General features: G+C 37.3%; 1 protein-coding gene across 3 annotated transcripts in view; it reads right to left on the reverse strand.

The window, feature by feature from the left end:
- Positions 1 to 14,383: 14,383 nt before the first annotated feature.
- The window catches only part of CIMIP6 (ciliary microtubule inner protein 6), a 34,249-nt gene continuing 32,944 nt past the window's right edge, over positions 14,384 to 15,688 (reverse strand). For all 3 annotated transcript variants that reach the window (XM_086326917.1, XM_086326919.1, XM_086326918.1), the window contains one exon: positions 14,384 to 14,908. In XM_086326917.1, coding sequence (XP_086183043.1) covers positions 14,540 to 14,908 — 369 coding nt within the window. In that variant the 3' untranslated portion in view covers positions 14,384 to 14,539. The remainder of the gene's footprint in view (positions 14,909 to 15,688) is intronic.

Here is a 15,688-nt window from a genome sequence, read left to right on the forward strand (position 1 = left end):
CAACCTAGACAGCATATTAAAAAGCAGAGACATTGCTTTGCCCACAAAGGTCCATCTAGTCAAAGCTGTGGTTTTTCCAGTAGTCATGTATGGATATGAGAGTTGGACTATAAAGAAAGCTGAGCAGCGAAGAATTGATGCTTTTGAACTGTGGTGTTGGGGAAGACTCTTGAGAGTCCCTTGGACTGCAAGGATATTCAACCAGTCCATCCTAAAGGAGATCAGTCCATTGGAAGGACTGTTGCTGAAGCTGAAACTCCAATACTTTTGCCACCTGATGTGAAAAGCTGACTCATTAGAAAAAACCCTGATGCTGGGAAAGATTGTGGGTCGGAGGACAGAGGATGAGATGGTTGGATGGCATCACCGACTCAATGGGCATGAATTTGAGTAAACTCCAGGAGCTGGTGATGGACAGGGAGGCCTGGTGTACTGCAGTCCATGGGGTCACAAAGAGGCAGACATGACTGAGTGGCTGAACTGAACCGATCCAGTTATCTAGCACCATTTGTTGAAAAGACTATTCTTTAAATTGTTTTGGCACCTTTCTTGAAAATCAGTTGACTAGATATCTGAGTTTATTTCCGGAATCTCAGTTCTATTCCGTGAGTCTGCGTGTCTATCCTTGTCCTAATGCACACGCACCATTTTGATTTACTGTAGCTTTGTGTGAAGTTTTGAAACTAGGAAGTGTGACTACTCCAACTTTGCTCTTCTTTTTTAAGATTGTTTTGCCTGTTCTAGCCCCCTTGCATTTCCATATGAATTTTGGAATCAGCTTTGATTTCTTTAAAAACAAAACAAAACAGGCACCAGGGATTTTGAAAAGTATTGTATTTTCTCTGTAAACCAGTCAAGGTATTTTGCATTTTAACAATATCAGTTGTTCCAGTCCTTGAACATGCACTGTCTTTCCACGTATTTAGATCCTCTAATTTCTTTCAACAATATTTCATAATTTTCAGTTTAAAAGACTTGCAGTCTTTGAAACACTTATTCCTAAGTGTTTTATTCTTTTTGAGAGTGGGATGGAAATAGAATGAGTTAAAATACCATAGAGCTTACTGTTCTCACAGAGATTGTCATTTTTTTTGAATGAATGTTCTTCTGGTTATAGTAAGCTTTTGGTTAATTTTCAAAGTTTTGAAGTAATTGATATCAACCACTTTTGCCAGTGTCTCATTTCTTTCATGGAGAAATAAATTTTCCCGAAGTCTTTTCTACCAGAAATCAGAACTATTATTTTTACCACTGCCTTATTTTGGTTAACCTGCTGGTCTCTGTGGAAATTTGAGACAACAGAGACAGGTGACTCAAAAAAGAGGTATGAAGCCAAAGTTTATTGGGTCACAGGGCATCTTGGAGGCTTTATTAACAGACAGATAAATTGGGTTAAAATTGCCATTACTAGGACCACAGAGTGGTGTAACTAAGACGTGGTATAACTAGACGTTGTTGCTCCATGAACCAGAAACGAGAGAGCCATCAAGTGTCCAATAATAAGGCATGTTTCTTTGTACAGGTTCAAACCAGGAGGAATATCATTACGTCCAAAATCTAAGAATGACAAATGTATTTTAAGTGTCAACTTTAATCAATTTATAGTTATAACCTGGTGTTGAGAAGATTCTGTGATCATATGTGACAGTGCCTATCACTGTATGAATCTAGTCCAGCTAGAAAATAATGACCACTTAAATAGGGTGAATGTGGAGAACAAAGGGATAATTTAGGAAGCTGTGGGCAGAGTTAAATGAAGTTAATAAGGAGCACACTGTACCATAGCCAGAAATAGTGATGACCACTTTAAGGCCAAAAGGACCTTTGATAGGATTGATTAAAGAAATGAGAATTTTATTGACTGATACACAGATCTTCTTTTTTGCCATTTCTTTACCACAACTGAGATTAGTTGTAGTAAAATCAAGATTTTGTCCTTTTAAATTTCAGAATTTCTTCTTGAAAATGCTTCATTATACTTTTAGAGCTAAATAAATTAAATTATTACATTCTTCTGTCAAACATTCCAACTCTATCTAATGTAGTGAGAGGTACTATATTACCAGGCAATTTCTCTATAGACCTAATTATCTTGCTTAATCCTCACAACAGTATTGCTTTGTTTGAGGGCCTCTAAGATTGTTCTCACTTCTGACACTAACTGCAAGTTCTAGGGTCCCCAAGATCACCTTTTGTTGTTCAGTCATGCCTGACTCTTTGTGACCCCATGGACTGCAGCATACCAGGCTTCCCTGTCCATCACCACCTCCCAGAGTTTGTTCACACTCATGTCCATTAAGTCAGTGATGCCATCCAACCATCTCATCTTCTGTCCCCGCCTTTTCCTCCCGCCCTCAATTTTTCCCAGCATCAAAGTCTTTTCCAATGAATTGGTTTTTCTCATCAGGTGGCCAAAGTATTGGAGCTTCAGTTTCAGCATCAGTCCTCCCAATGAATATCCAGGGTTGATTTCCTTTAGGATTGACTGGTTTGATCTCCTTGCTGTCCAAGGGACTCCAGAATTACAGTTCAAAAGCATCAGTTCTTCAACATTCAGCCTTCTTTATCATCCAACTCTCACATTCATACATGAGTACTGAAAAAACCATAGCTTTGACTATATAGACCTTTGTCGGCAGGGTGATATCTTTGTTTTTTAATACAGTGTCTAGGTTTGTCATAGCTTTTCTTTTAAGGAGCAAACGTCCTTTAATTTCATGGCTGCAATCACCATCTGCAGTGATTTTGGAGCCTGAAAATAAAATCTGTCACTGTTTCCATCTTTTTCCCATATATTTGCCATGAAGTGATAGGACTGGATGCCATGATCTTAATTTTTTCAATGTTGAGATGTTGAGTCCTAAGTCAGCCTTTTTACTCTCCTCTTTCATCTTCATCAAAGAGGCTCTTTAGTTCCTCTTCACTTTCTGCCATTAGGGTGGTATCATCTGCATATCTGAGGTTGTTATTTCTTCCAGAAATCTTGATTCCAGCTACTTCTTCATCCAGCCTGGCATTTCGCATGATGCTGCTGGTGCTGCTAAGTAACTTCAGTCGTGTCCGACTCTGTGCGACCCCATAGACGGCAGCCCACCAGGCTGCCCCGTCCCTCAGATTCTCCAGGCAAGAACACTGGAGTGGGTTGCCATTTCCATCTCCATTTTCATGATGCACTCTGCATATAAGTTAAATAAGCCGGGTGACAATATGCAGCCTTGATGTACTCCTTTCCCAGTTTTGAACCAGTCCATTGTTCCCATGTCTCGTTCTAACTGTTGCTTGTTGACCTGCATACAAGTTTCTCAGAAGGCAGGTAAGGTGGTCTGATATTCCCATCTCTTGAGGAATTTCCTACAGTTTGTTGTGATCCACCCTTAGGTCTAATAATTTGCTAGGAGTCACAGAATTCACTAAAGCTCTTATACTCATGGTTACAGTTTATTACAGTGAAAGGATACACATTAAAATCAGCAAAATTAAAAGGTGCATAGGGCAGGTCCAGGAGAGATCCAAACATGAGTTTCCAGTTGTCTCCCCATGGAGTAGTGGACAGAACTAACTTCTCTCGGTCCTATGTTAGAGACACATGAAATATTATCACCTGGGATTTTGTGTCCAAACTTGGGTTTTGGTGTCTAGAATTTTTATTGAGCTTGGTCATACAGCCATGGTTGACTGCCTCCATGGCTGACCTTTGTCTCCAGAGCCTATAGTGGTCAAACTAAAACTGCATGGCCCAGGACCCACCCCCAAATAATCATATTGTTGCATTGACTATCTGGCATGGCCCAGGTCCTCAGGTCAACAAAGACACACTTATCAGTCAGGGTATTCCAAAGTCTTAGAAGTGACCTCATAGGAGCCAAGGGTAAAGGTCAGTCCTCTGTTTAGGCAGGGTTAATACTTTATTATACAAACATGTAGGGTTATAGAATCCTGATTTTAAAAACAGAATGGAGGAAACCCTTAAGGCAGGCAGACATCTGATCAAGATTTTTCTTTTGTCCTTGTAGCTCAATGATACTTTAGTGTATATAAAAATTACTATACCACAAATTTCATGTTCTAGACATCCTAAATGATGTGAAGGACTTTCAAAGGACTTTTTACTTTACAGCTTGACTTTTAAAAATACCTTCTCATTATACCCAGCTCCCACCACAATGAAATACTGAAGCCTCTAAATACCAAAGCAGAAATAAGCATAAAGAAACAGAAACAACCAAATAATGAAATTGTTTTTTTTTTCAGAAGTGCTTAATTTGGAAATGCAGCATCCGTTAGAGCCGCAATTAAGATTCTAGCCTTAAAAACTCCATTAGGTAGTAGGCTTCTTCAACTCATTTGCTTGTGATTGTGAAACAAAGAGCTGAGAACTCTGGGCATCATTTTTGGCATGTTTCCTTCTAGTGCAAAGCTGACTAGAGAATGAGGAAATGTGATTACCTAAGAGTAAAATGTTAGGCATTCTTTATTTACAGAATTTAAAAAGATAGTTTACAGAACCATTTGAAGAAAGTTTTATAATAAAGAAGTTAATTGGGCTTCCCTGGTATTCCAGTGGTCAGGAATCTGCCTGGCAATGCAAGGGACACCAGTTCATCCCTGGTCCAGGAAGATCCCACATGCTGCAAAGCAGCTAAGCACATGTACCACAACTACCGAGCCAGCGCTCTGGAGCCCACGAGGTGCAACTACTGAGCCCTCAAGCTGCAAGTACTGAACCGTGCACCTTAGACCCTGTGCTCCACCACAGGAGAAGCCATCACGATGAGAAGCCTATGCCCCACAACTAGAGAGTAGCCTGTGTGCAGCAACTAAGACCCAGTGCAGCCAAAAAATTGAGTACATAAATCTTTTTTCTTAAAGTTTCCCAAAAAAGTTAATCACCACAAACAAGCAAAAAGTAATAGGAGGAGAAGGGGATGATAGAGGATGAGATGGTTGGATGGCATCACTGACTCAATGGACATGAGTTTGAGCAAGGTCCAGGAGTTGGTAATGGACAGGGAAGCCTGGCATGCTGCAGTCCATGGGGTCATAAAGAATCGGACATGACTGAGCGAATGAACTGAACTGAAAAAGTAACCTATTTTCTCTCTTCCTCACAAAGTTCACTCTTTCAGAGATGTGCAGTCTGGTTATACATCTTTGACTTTGTTGTACATATAACAGCACTGGGCTCTGCCTTCCTGGATGAAATACTATAGATCATCTTGATATAATTTATCAGCCAATGGCATTCTTCTCCATAAATCTTAATAAGTTAGTAATGAATTTCTGTGGTCGAAAGGGCTTTTTTCCCTTCCTTTTTTACATTTTGATTTATAGCATGCCCTTTCCTGGGTGATTCTCCCTAATAGTTACATGTAGCCTGTGTCCTCTTTACACCATGAATTCAAATACCCACTGAAATATCCTCTTACTAATAAGTATATTTTTTGTATAACATATTGGTAATCAACTTGGCTAATTTGCTTTTTCAAAAAACAAACCTTTGTTGCACAATAGATTAAACCAATAGTTTCCAGACTTCATGATTTCATAGACTAGGAAAATTCCCAAAGTTTTTTCTGGGGGAACTAACATAGAGTTGTCAAATATTTTCTTTTGCCAAGTAAAGACTCTACAAGGAAAAAAAAGATCCCTAAAATCTAGTATCAGAATTATTTTACAAAAGAACATTTTTGTAGTTAATATATGAGTTACTCAATATGATTTACTGATTTGTCTTATTTTTCTACTTACATCCTACTTTTTATGTCCAGGTTCAAGATCATTCTTTTAGTAATAATTTTAGGGAAGGTCAGTGGGTAATACAGGCCATTACTGTAAGTGATTAAAACCATGGACTCTGGGGAACAATGCCTGTGCTTGCAGCTGAATTCTACCAAAAATTTAGAGAAGAGCTAACACCTATCCTACTCAAACTCTTTCAGAAAATTGCAGAGGAAGGTAAACTTCCAAACTCATTCTATGAGGCCACCATCACCCTAATACCAAAACCAGACTAAGATGCCACAAAAAAAGAAAACTACAGGCCAATATCACTGATGAACATAGATGCAAAAATCCTTAACAAAATTCTAGCAGACAGACTCCAACAACATATTTAAAAGATCAGACATCATGATCAAGTGGGCTTTATCCCAGGGATGCAAGGATTCTTTAATATCCGCAAATCAGTCAGTGTGATACACCATATTAACAAATTGAAAGACAAAACCCATATGATTATCTCAGTAGATACAGAGAAAGCCTTTGACAAAATTCAACATCCATTTATGGTTAAAAAAAAAAAACCCTCCAGAAAGCAGGAATATAAGGAACATACCTCAACATCATAAAAGCCATATATGATAAACCCACAGCAAACATTATTCTCAGTGGTGAAAAATTGAAAGCATTTCCCCTAAAATCAGGAGCAAGACAAGGGTGCCCACTCTCACTGCTACTATTCAACATAGTTTTGGAAGTTTTAGCCATAGCAATCAGAGAAGAAAAAGAAATAAAAGGAATTCAGATTGGAAAAGAAGAAGTAAAACTCTCACTGTTTGCAGATGAGATGATCCTCTACATAGAAAGACTCCACCAGAAAATTACTAGAACTAATTAATGACTATAATAAAGTTGCAGGATATAAAATTAACACACAGAAATCCCTTGTATTCCTATACACTAACAATGAGAAAACATAAAGAGAAATTAAGGAAACAAATCCATTCACCATTGCAATGAAAAGAATAAAATACTTAGGAATAAATCTACCTAAAGAAGCAAAAGACCTATATATAGCAAACTATAAAACACTGATGAAAGAAATCAAAGAGGACACAAATAGATGGGGAAATATACCATGTTCATGGGTTGGAAGAATCAATATAGTGAAAATGAGTATACTACTCAAAGCAATCTGTAGACTCAATGTAAACCCTATCAAGCTACCAACAGTATTTTTCAGAGAACTAGAACAAATAATTCACAATTTGTATGGAAATACAAAAAATCTCGAATAGCTAAAGCAATCTTGAGAAAGAAGAATGGAACTGGAGGAATCAACCTGTCTGACTCCAAACTATACTACAAAGCTATAGTCATCAAGACAGTTTGGTACTAGCACAAAGACAGAAATATAGGTCAGTGGAACAAAATGGAAAGCCCAGAGATAAATTCATGCACCTATGGATACCTTATCTTTGATAAAAGAGGCAAGAATATACATTGGAGAAAAGATAATCACTTTAACAAGTGGTGCTGGGAAAACTGGTCAACCACTTGTAAAAGAATGAAACTGGAACACTTTCTGACACCATACACAAAAGTAAACTCAAAATGGATTAAAGATCTAAACATAAGACCAGAGACTATAAAACTCTTAGAGGAAAACATAGGCAAAACACTCTCTGACATAAATCACAGTAAGATCCTCTATGATCCACCTCCCAGAGTAATGGAAATAAAAGCAAAAATAAACAAATAGGACCTAGTTAAACTTAAAAGCTTTTGCACAATGAAGGAAACTGTAAGCAAGGTGAAAAGACAGCCTTCAGAATGGGAGAAAACAATAGCAAATGAAGCAACTGACAAAGAATTAATCTCAAAAATATACAAGCAGCTCCTGCAGCTAAATTCCAGAAAAATAAACGACCCAATCAAAAAATGGGCCAAAAAACTAAACAAACATTTCTCCAAAGAAGACATACAGATGGCTAACAAACACATGAAAAGATGCTCAACATCACTCATTATCAGAGAAATGCAAATCAGGACTATCATGAGGTACCATCTTACACCAGTCAGAATGGCTGCTGTCAAAAAGTATACAAATGCTGAAGAGGGTGTGGAGAAAAGGGAACCCTCTTACACTGTTGATGGGAATGCAAACTAGTATAGCCACTATGGAGAAACAGTGTGGAGATTCCTTAAAAAAATGGAAATAGAACTGCCATATGACCCAGCAATCCCACTGCTGGGTATACACACTGAGGACACCAGACTTGAAAGAGATACGTGTACCCCAATGTTCATCGCAGCATTGTTTACAACAACCAGGACATGGAAGCAACCTAGATGTCCATCAGCAGACAAATGGATAAGAAAGCTGTGGTACATATACGCAATGGAATATTACTCAGCCATTAAAAAAATGCATTTGAATCAGTTCTAATGAGGTGGATGAAACTGGAGCCTATTATACAGAGTGAAGTAAGTCAGAAATAAAAACACCAATACAGTATTCTAACACATATATATGGAATTTAGAAAGATGGTAACGATGCCCCTGTATGTGAGACAGCAAGAGAGACACAGATGTAAAGAACAGTCTTTTGAACTCTGTGGGAGAAGGCAAGTGTAGGATGATTTGAGAGAATAGCATTGAAACGTGTATATTATTATATCTGAAATAGATCTCCAGTCCAGGTTCAATGCATGAGACAGGGTGCTCAGGGCTGGTGCACTCAGATGATCCTGAGGGGTAGGATGGGGTGGGAGGTGGGAGGGGGGGTTCAGGATGGGGAACACATGTACACTCATGGCTGATTCATGTCAATGTATGGCAAAAACCACCACAATATTGTAAAGTAATTAGCCTCCAATTAAAAAAAAAATGCATGTGCTTGAATCCCCATTTGGTTACTGACTAGCTATGTGACCTTGGGCAAGTTACTTAACCTCCCTGTGTATCAGTGTCATCATTTCTAATATGGTAAATATAAATAATATCTTAAAGTGTTATGGAGATTACAGAGTGAAAACATACAAAGCACTTAGAATAGTGTCCTATAAAATTGTTATTACATAGCACTTGCTGTTATTATTAATCTGTATATGTTAGAAAATGTCCATGTTTTGTCTTCATTCTTGAATTACAGTTTAATTAACCATGAAATACTATGTTGACCTTTATTGCTTTCAGCATTTCAAGATACTACTCCACCATCTTCTTACCATCTGTTGTTGTGAATGCAAAGTCTGTTGCCATTGCGATTGCCTTCCCTTTATAGGCAAGAATCTCTTTTCTCTATTTGCTTCAAAGCCTTCTTTCTTTATACTTGATGTTCTGTGGTTTCATTATTATGTGTTCATGTGTGAGTTTAATTGCATTTTTCTACCTCAAAATTATTTGCTCCTACAAATTGAAGATTCACGTCTTTCTTCAGTCCTAGAAAATTGTTAATCATTGTGTAAATTAGGATGAGATCCTGCTGCAAGTGACAAAAGCAAACCAAAACACCCAGAAAAACTCGGAATCAGAGTAATGTATATGAGATAGAAGTTCCTTTCTCACATAAATTAGGCCTTCCAGGTGGTGTTTGATGATGCCAGGGGCTCAGGGACCCTTCTGTTTAATTGTTCCACCGTGCTCCACAAGTAGATTCTCTGCTCAAACCTTAGCATCTGCATTCCAGTTACTAGGAAGGAAAAAGTATAAAGAAGGGCCTGCCTCCTCCCTTTAAGTATATTTCTGGAAGCTGTTCTGCCGTTTCAGTTATATCTCAGAAGATAGTCATATGGTCAGTCCAGATACAAGGGAAGCTGGAAAATACTGTCTTTAGTCTAGGCAACCAAATTCCCAGCTGAAAATGGGTAATTCAATGAATAATGCAGAGGGAGAGATTGGTTACTGGAAACAAGTTAGTAGTCTCCCTCATAGCCTTTTTCTGGTTGCAGATTTCTCACGTATTCCCTCTTTTATGTCCTTCTGGAACTCTCCGTAACATTACATTCTGACTAACATTCTGTTCTCTTTGCCTCCTTCTAATATGTTTTAATCTTTTTGTGTTATATTCTGTGAGATTTATTCAGCTTTATCTTCCAATTTACTGGTTTTCTTTTGAGCTATGTTTTGTCTACTGAGTTAAGTTTTTTTTTTAATTATATATATTTTATTGAAGTATAGTTGATTTCCTATATTATATTAAATTCAGGTGTACAGCATGGTGATTCAGTATTTTAACAGAGTATACTCCATTAAAAGTTATTACAAGATAATGGCTATAATTCCTTGTGCTACACAGTATATCCTTATTACTTACCTATTTGATACATAGGAGTTTGTATCTCTAAGTCCCATACCCCTAATTTGCCCCTCCGCATTACCTCTCTCCTTTGGTTACAGCTAGTTCTTTTTTTTTTTTTTTAACAACTAGTTGTGTTCTGTATCTGTGAGTCTGTTTCTGTTTTGCATATGCATTCATTTATATTAGTTTTTAGATTTCATATATAAGTAATATCATACAGTAGTATTTATTGTTCTTTGACTTACTTCACTTAGTACAATACTCTCTAAGTTCATCCATATCACTGCAAAAAATGATATTTTTTTATCTTTAGAATTTCTATGACTTTTTCCCTGAAATATGCCTGTTATTTTTTACTGTATAGTTTTTATTCTTTTATGTCTCAGATCATTTAAGTGTACTGTACTTACTTCATAGTCTCTCTGCCCTACTGTCTGTAATTCTTGGGGGAATGAATTCTCCTAACTTCTTCCCATAAAATAGACACACACACATGTGTTAGTCACTGATAGTCATAGTGTTAGTCACTCAATCTTGTCCAACTCTTTGCAACCCCATGGACTGTAGCCTGCCAGGCTCCTCTGTCCATGGAACTCTCCAAGCAAGAATACTGGAGTGGGTGGCCATTCCCTTCTCCAGGGGATCTTCCTGACCCAGGGATTGAACCCAGGTCTCCTGCTTTGCAGAGTCTCTACCATCTGAGCCACCAGCAAAGCCCTGTGTGTGTGTATGTGTTTTCATCTCATCTCGGGCATTTCTTTCTATACTGTCTCATGTATCTAGGATTGTAAAGGGTTACTATGGAGCAGTTTTGTATTTGTCTCTGCCTGCAGCCTTCAGGTTTTCGTGGTTTGTGCCAGCTTTTCTATTGCTACCTCTGTTTCAGTTTCCTGCACTATTCATGAATGCACATTTGGCCTACACACCTGTGCACAGTTCAGTTTGGGAGATACATCATGTGGGTAGTAATCATTCTGTTCTCTCCCCTAATTCTCAGGCTAATGAGAGGAGATATTCTAGAATACTTTTCAAAGCAGCAAATCTCTTCTGGAATCCTGGCTGTATGTTAAGCCCAACTCCACTGCTTGGAATCTCAGCTCCCTTTTCAGCTCAGATATTAAAATCCCAGCCCTTAAGTTCAACTTCTGATTCTACTTCTTCAGTTGCCTCTTTAGCCTCACCCTTTACTCACCACTTTTTAGCATTCTCTTTATTTCTGGTATTTGAGAATTTTAATTTCTTGTTTTAGTGCTTAGTTGTATATTTCAACTTTTGAAATATATTTTATTGAGCTTTATCTGTGTTAGGAATGATTGGTGTTTTCCATATCAACTTAGTCCATCATAGTGATAAAACGTCTGGCAAAGAGAATTTTAAACCCCAAAGCAATAGAATGAAAATCTTTCAATAAAAGTGTTGAAATTATTTGCTTTGATACTTCTTATACTGTCTTTGTTTACTCATTTGTGATGGGCCAGCATTGCCCTGTGGTTGACATTTCAGAATTAATGGACAAGAGCATTGGGATTAGATTTAGGTCCTCACTCTGTTGCTTGCTAATTGCAGTCTTGGGGAAATTACTTAAATTCTCTGAGCCTATGATTAGCTGTAAATTTGACATATTATTATTTGCCTGCTTCATAGAAGTTTTATAAGGATCAAATGAGATATTAGACTAAAAAATATGTTAAAGCTTAAATCACATAATGTAAATTTATGATATTATTAATAGCAGCGTCAAGGATTGAAACCATTAACACATTCATTAAGAAGGTTTTAAAATATTATGTGAAGAATTATTGTTTGTTTGATTTGTTATTGTTATTTAGTTGCTGAGTTGTGTCCAACTCTCTGTGACCCCCATTAATGAAAAAAAAGATCCTGTTTCATAGAAATCCATGATTTCTATGAAAATACCTAATAAGGGAACTACATGGAAACATTCAAATATTCTGGAAAAATTTAAGACCAGCACTTACACTGACAGGCAGTTATAAGTTTAATAGACTGTGGAATTCATTGTGGAGAGAGAAACTCTTAGCAGTTAAAAACAGAGAATTGAACCTGAAAGTCATCACTGCATTTTGTTATTGTTTATTCAAACAATGAATACTGAAAGTCCAATTACTATTTTGTGCAGAAACATAAAATCTTTATATAATGCAGAAAAGATGTCCTCATACTTGAAAATATTGAAAATGACAGACCTAGCCTATGGAAGTAGTCCACTAACTGGATCCAGACCCTCTATCCTTCACTAAAGCCTCTTGTCTAAGGCAGAAGGACTGTAGCAATGCTCAGTGATTATCAGTCAACTGCGAGGTCTATCTCAGAGTATCTGTGGTCTACTCATAATTAAAGTACTAAGTTTACAAGTGATTTACTTAAAGAAAATTAAAGATTGACTCAAGATGGCAGACCGATCATACACCTCTATCACTGCATACTAAATCTCATGTGTGTGAGAGTCACTCAGTCATGTCCAATTCTTTTGGAACCCCATGGTTGGGGCCCATCAGACTCCTCCATCATGGGATTTTCTAGGAAAGAATACTGGAGTGGGTTGCCATTCCCTTCTCCAGGCGATTTTCCCGACTCAGGGATTGAACCCAGGTCTCCCGCTCCTGCATGGCAGGCAGGCTCTTTACTGTCTGAGCCACTGATTTGGGCTAAATCTCATAAAAATAGTTAAATATTGGAATTCTTTTAGTCTGCCATGTAATGCGACACCGCTATTCCAGAGTTCTGGCTTTATGCAAATTTCAGTTCCAGCTTTCTACTTTGGAGGCTATAAAATTCGAACTCCGTTCCAATGTGAATTAAAATTCAAGTCCAAAGCCTTAAAAAAAAAAAAAAAAGTGTATGCTTTAACAAATTTTTTTTCAAGTCCATAGCCTTTAAGACCTCTCTCCAAATCTGCTAACAACCTCCATTCCTTTCCCCAACACACAATAATGAGGTAGTCTACAAATAAACTTATTTACAAAACAGAAACAGATTGACAGACAGAAAAAAACAAACTTATGGTTACCAAAGGGAAAAGAGGGTTGGGTAGGGGTAAATTAGGAGTTTGGGATTGTCAGATATGAACTATTATATACAAAATAGACAGGGTCCTCTGGTACAGGGAAGTATATTCAATATCCTATAATAAACCAAGATGAAAAAAGAATATGTACATGTATGTATAACTGAATCACTTTGCTGTACACCAGAAACTAACACAGCTTTGTTATAAATCAGCTATACCTCAATAAAAAAATAATAAGGTAGTTTACATGTGTTGACAAGGAGAGATCTTCAAGATAGGAATTGATACATAAAATAAGCAAGTTCTCTGTTGTGGAAATGTGGATTTCTCTGTTTTGTGAGCTGGGCTATGAATTTTATTGCTCCATTTTATTCAGCATTTCAACGTATTTGTAATGAAAAGGATTCACTATTTGGTTTAATTTGCCATGTTGTAAGAAGCAGAAGTCCCCAATACACAAATATTTAATAATGGCATTTGGTTGTTTGCAGTCTATTAAAATGTCTTTAGTGAGGGAATAAAGATATACCTAGAGTCTTACCAGTACTATAGATAATAGAGTGCAACTGATAAGTTCCCCTGGAAAGTTGTTGTGTACGTAAATACTCTTTTAGGCATCAGAGGAATACTTTACCTACTTCCACTTGTGTGCAACACAACACACCAATACAACAAGCTTATAATAGATACATTTTTTGGCACAAAATGTATCAAAGAGAATAACTGGAAGAATTAACCATACCAAACTGAGCCAAAAAGGCAAAGAGTGAGTTAGTGCTAGAAATAATTTAAGTAAAATAGAAATCAGTTTAGGAAATATTTTGATATTCTAGGTACTCATGCCTTTGAATTAAGTGGGTATGTTTGTGTATCTTTTACTGGGAGGAATGTTTGTAGTTTTCACACTGTTAACTGTGCATAAAAGGGTTCAAAATTTTAGAATAAGGAGGAAAATTCAAGCATATGGGAGAATGTTATCCTTAAATTTAAATTTTAATTATAGTAATAGTGATGATGTGGTTACATTGATCACTGATCAGTGTGCATGATCTCATGCTTAATATCCTTATGAAGTTGCTATTATCCTAATTTTATAGATGAGGAAACTGACTTCTAGAGAGGTTAAGTAATTTATCCAAGGTCACATCGCTTATATGTGCTGGAGCCAAAATTTCAACCCCAGTTTGATTCTAAAGCCATGATTAACGACTATCTAACAAAGCCTCTCATATTTGTTAATTACATCCATTGTTGTACAAAACAAAGTTGTTATATTTATAAATATGACATAGAAATATGTCTCATGTCTATCACTCATTGAAGACCACACTTGAATTTTTGGTGTATTTTATTATCCCTTTTTCATTTTCCCAAATTGTAATTTTTGAGGTTATTGATCAAACAAAAAACAAATGTGAGGGCCTGTATGACGATTCTGAAATTTCTGTACATTCAAAGGTTTATTTTTTTTTCTGAAGAAGGTAATTTATCCTGATTTGTCTTGACTTTTTATTGGTGGACTTAAAGGATCATGCCTGGTGAGAAGAGCATTTACTACAGCTATTTGAAAGACTTTTGCAGTCTTCTCCCTTTTCTCAGGCCTTCTGGGGGAGGCATTGGCTGCCACTCTGATGTCTGTTTCTGATAAGTGAGTTTTAGTCTCTAACAACTCCTGGGAATTTTGTCGGCAGAGACCGGGTGAGATCATTTTGCTTTCCGCTGAGTTTCCTTTCTCTGTTTTTTTGGACTGTTCTGATGAGCATGACCCTGAAGCATTCAGTAATACCTCTGTTCTCTCAGGAACTGTTGGCCTACTCCCTGGTTTTATCTCTGTCTGCACAAAAACTCCATGTCTCTGGAAAGGAAAACAAAGTTGATGTTAACCAGGGCACACAAGTTGCTGGAAGACGCAGCTGTGACCTGAGTTCATGTATTAGCTCAAGTCCTGGTTGAAACAGGCTCTTACTTCTCTGCCTGTTCATTAGCTGTCACCTTAGTCTGAAACTGTAGACTGCAGCAGCATAATAATTACTGGTGAACCATTCAAACAAAGTATGAACAAAGGTGCACGAGAAAATGAACAGGAAAGAAAAAACAAAGTCAGAAGAACATCTCATTACCTCTCATTCTCAATTTTTCTGTCATTTGGATTGTATGAAACTATTCATATCAAATTTCCTTTCTTGCTCTTTGGGTTGCTATGGAAACAGTAGAAACTGCGGTTTAAAGACCTAAGGATTTATGATTGCATCGCAAACATCTATTAGTTCCAACAACTAATAGTTGTTGTGAAATGTTATTATTAGCCATTGTGAAATATGAAAACAAACATCTGTAGTTGGTTAAAAAAAAAATCCAGCAATTGGCTATTACATTACTGTTTCAATTTATAAACCTGATATGCATCCCCCTGCTACACACATCAAAAATTTATCAAATTGCTTTGCTTTCAGTTCAGTTCAGTCGTTCAGTCGTGTCCAACTCTTTGCGACCCCATGAATCGCAGCATGCCAGGCCTCCCTGTCCATCACCAACTCCCAGACTTCACTCAGACTCACGTCCATCGAGTCAGTGATGCCATCCAGCCATCTCATCCTCTGTCGTCCCCTTCTCCTCCTGCCCCCAATCCCTCCCA

Source organism: Bos grunniens, chromosome 11 (assembly GCF_055505025.1).
Source record: "Bos grunniens cultivar Pamir isolate PY7600 chromosome 11, Bosgru_T2T1.0, whole genome shotgun sequence".
In the NCBI taxonomy this organism is placed as follows: domain Eukaryota; kingdom Metazoa; phylum Chordata; class Mammalia; order Artiodactyla; family Bovidae; genus Bos; species Bos grunniens.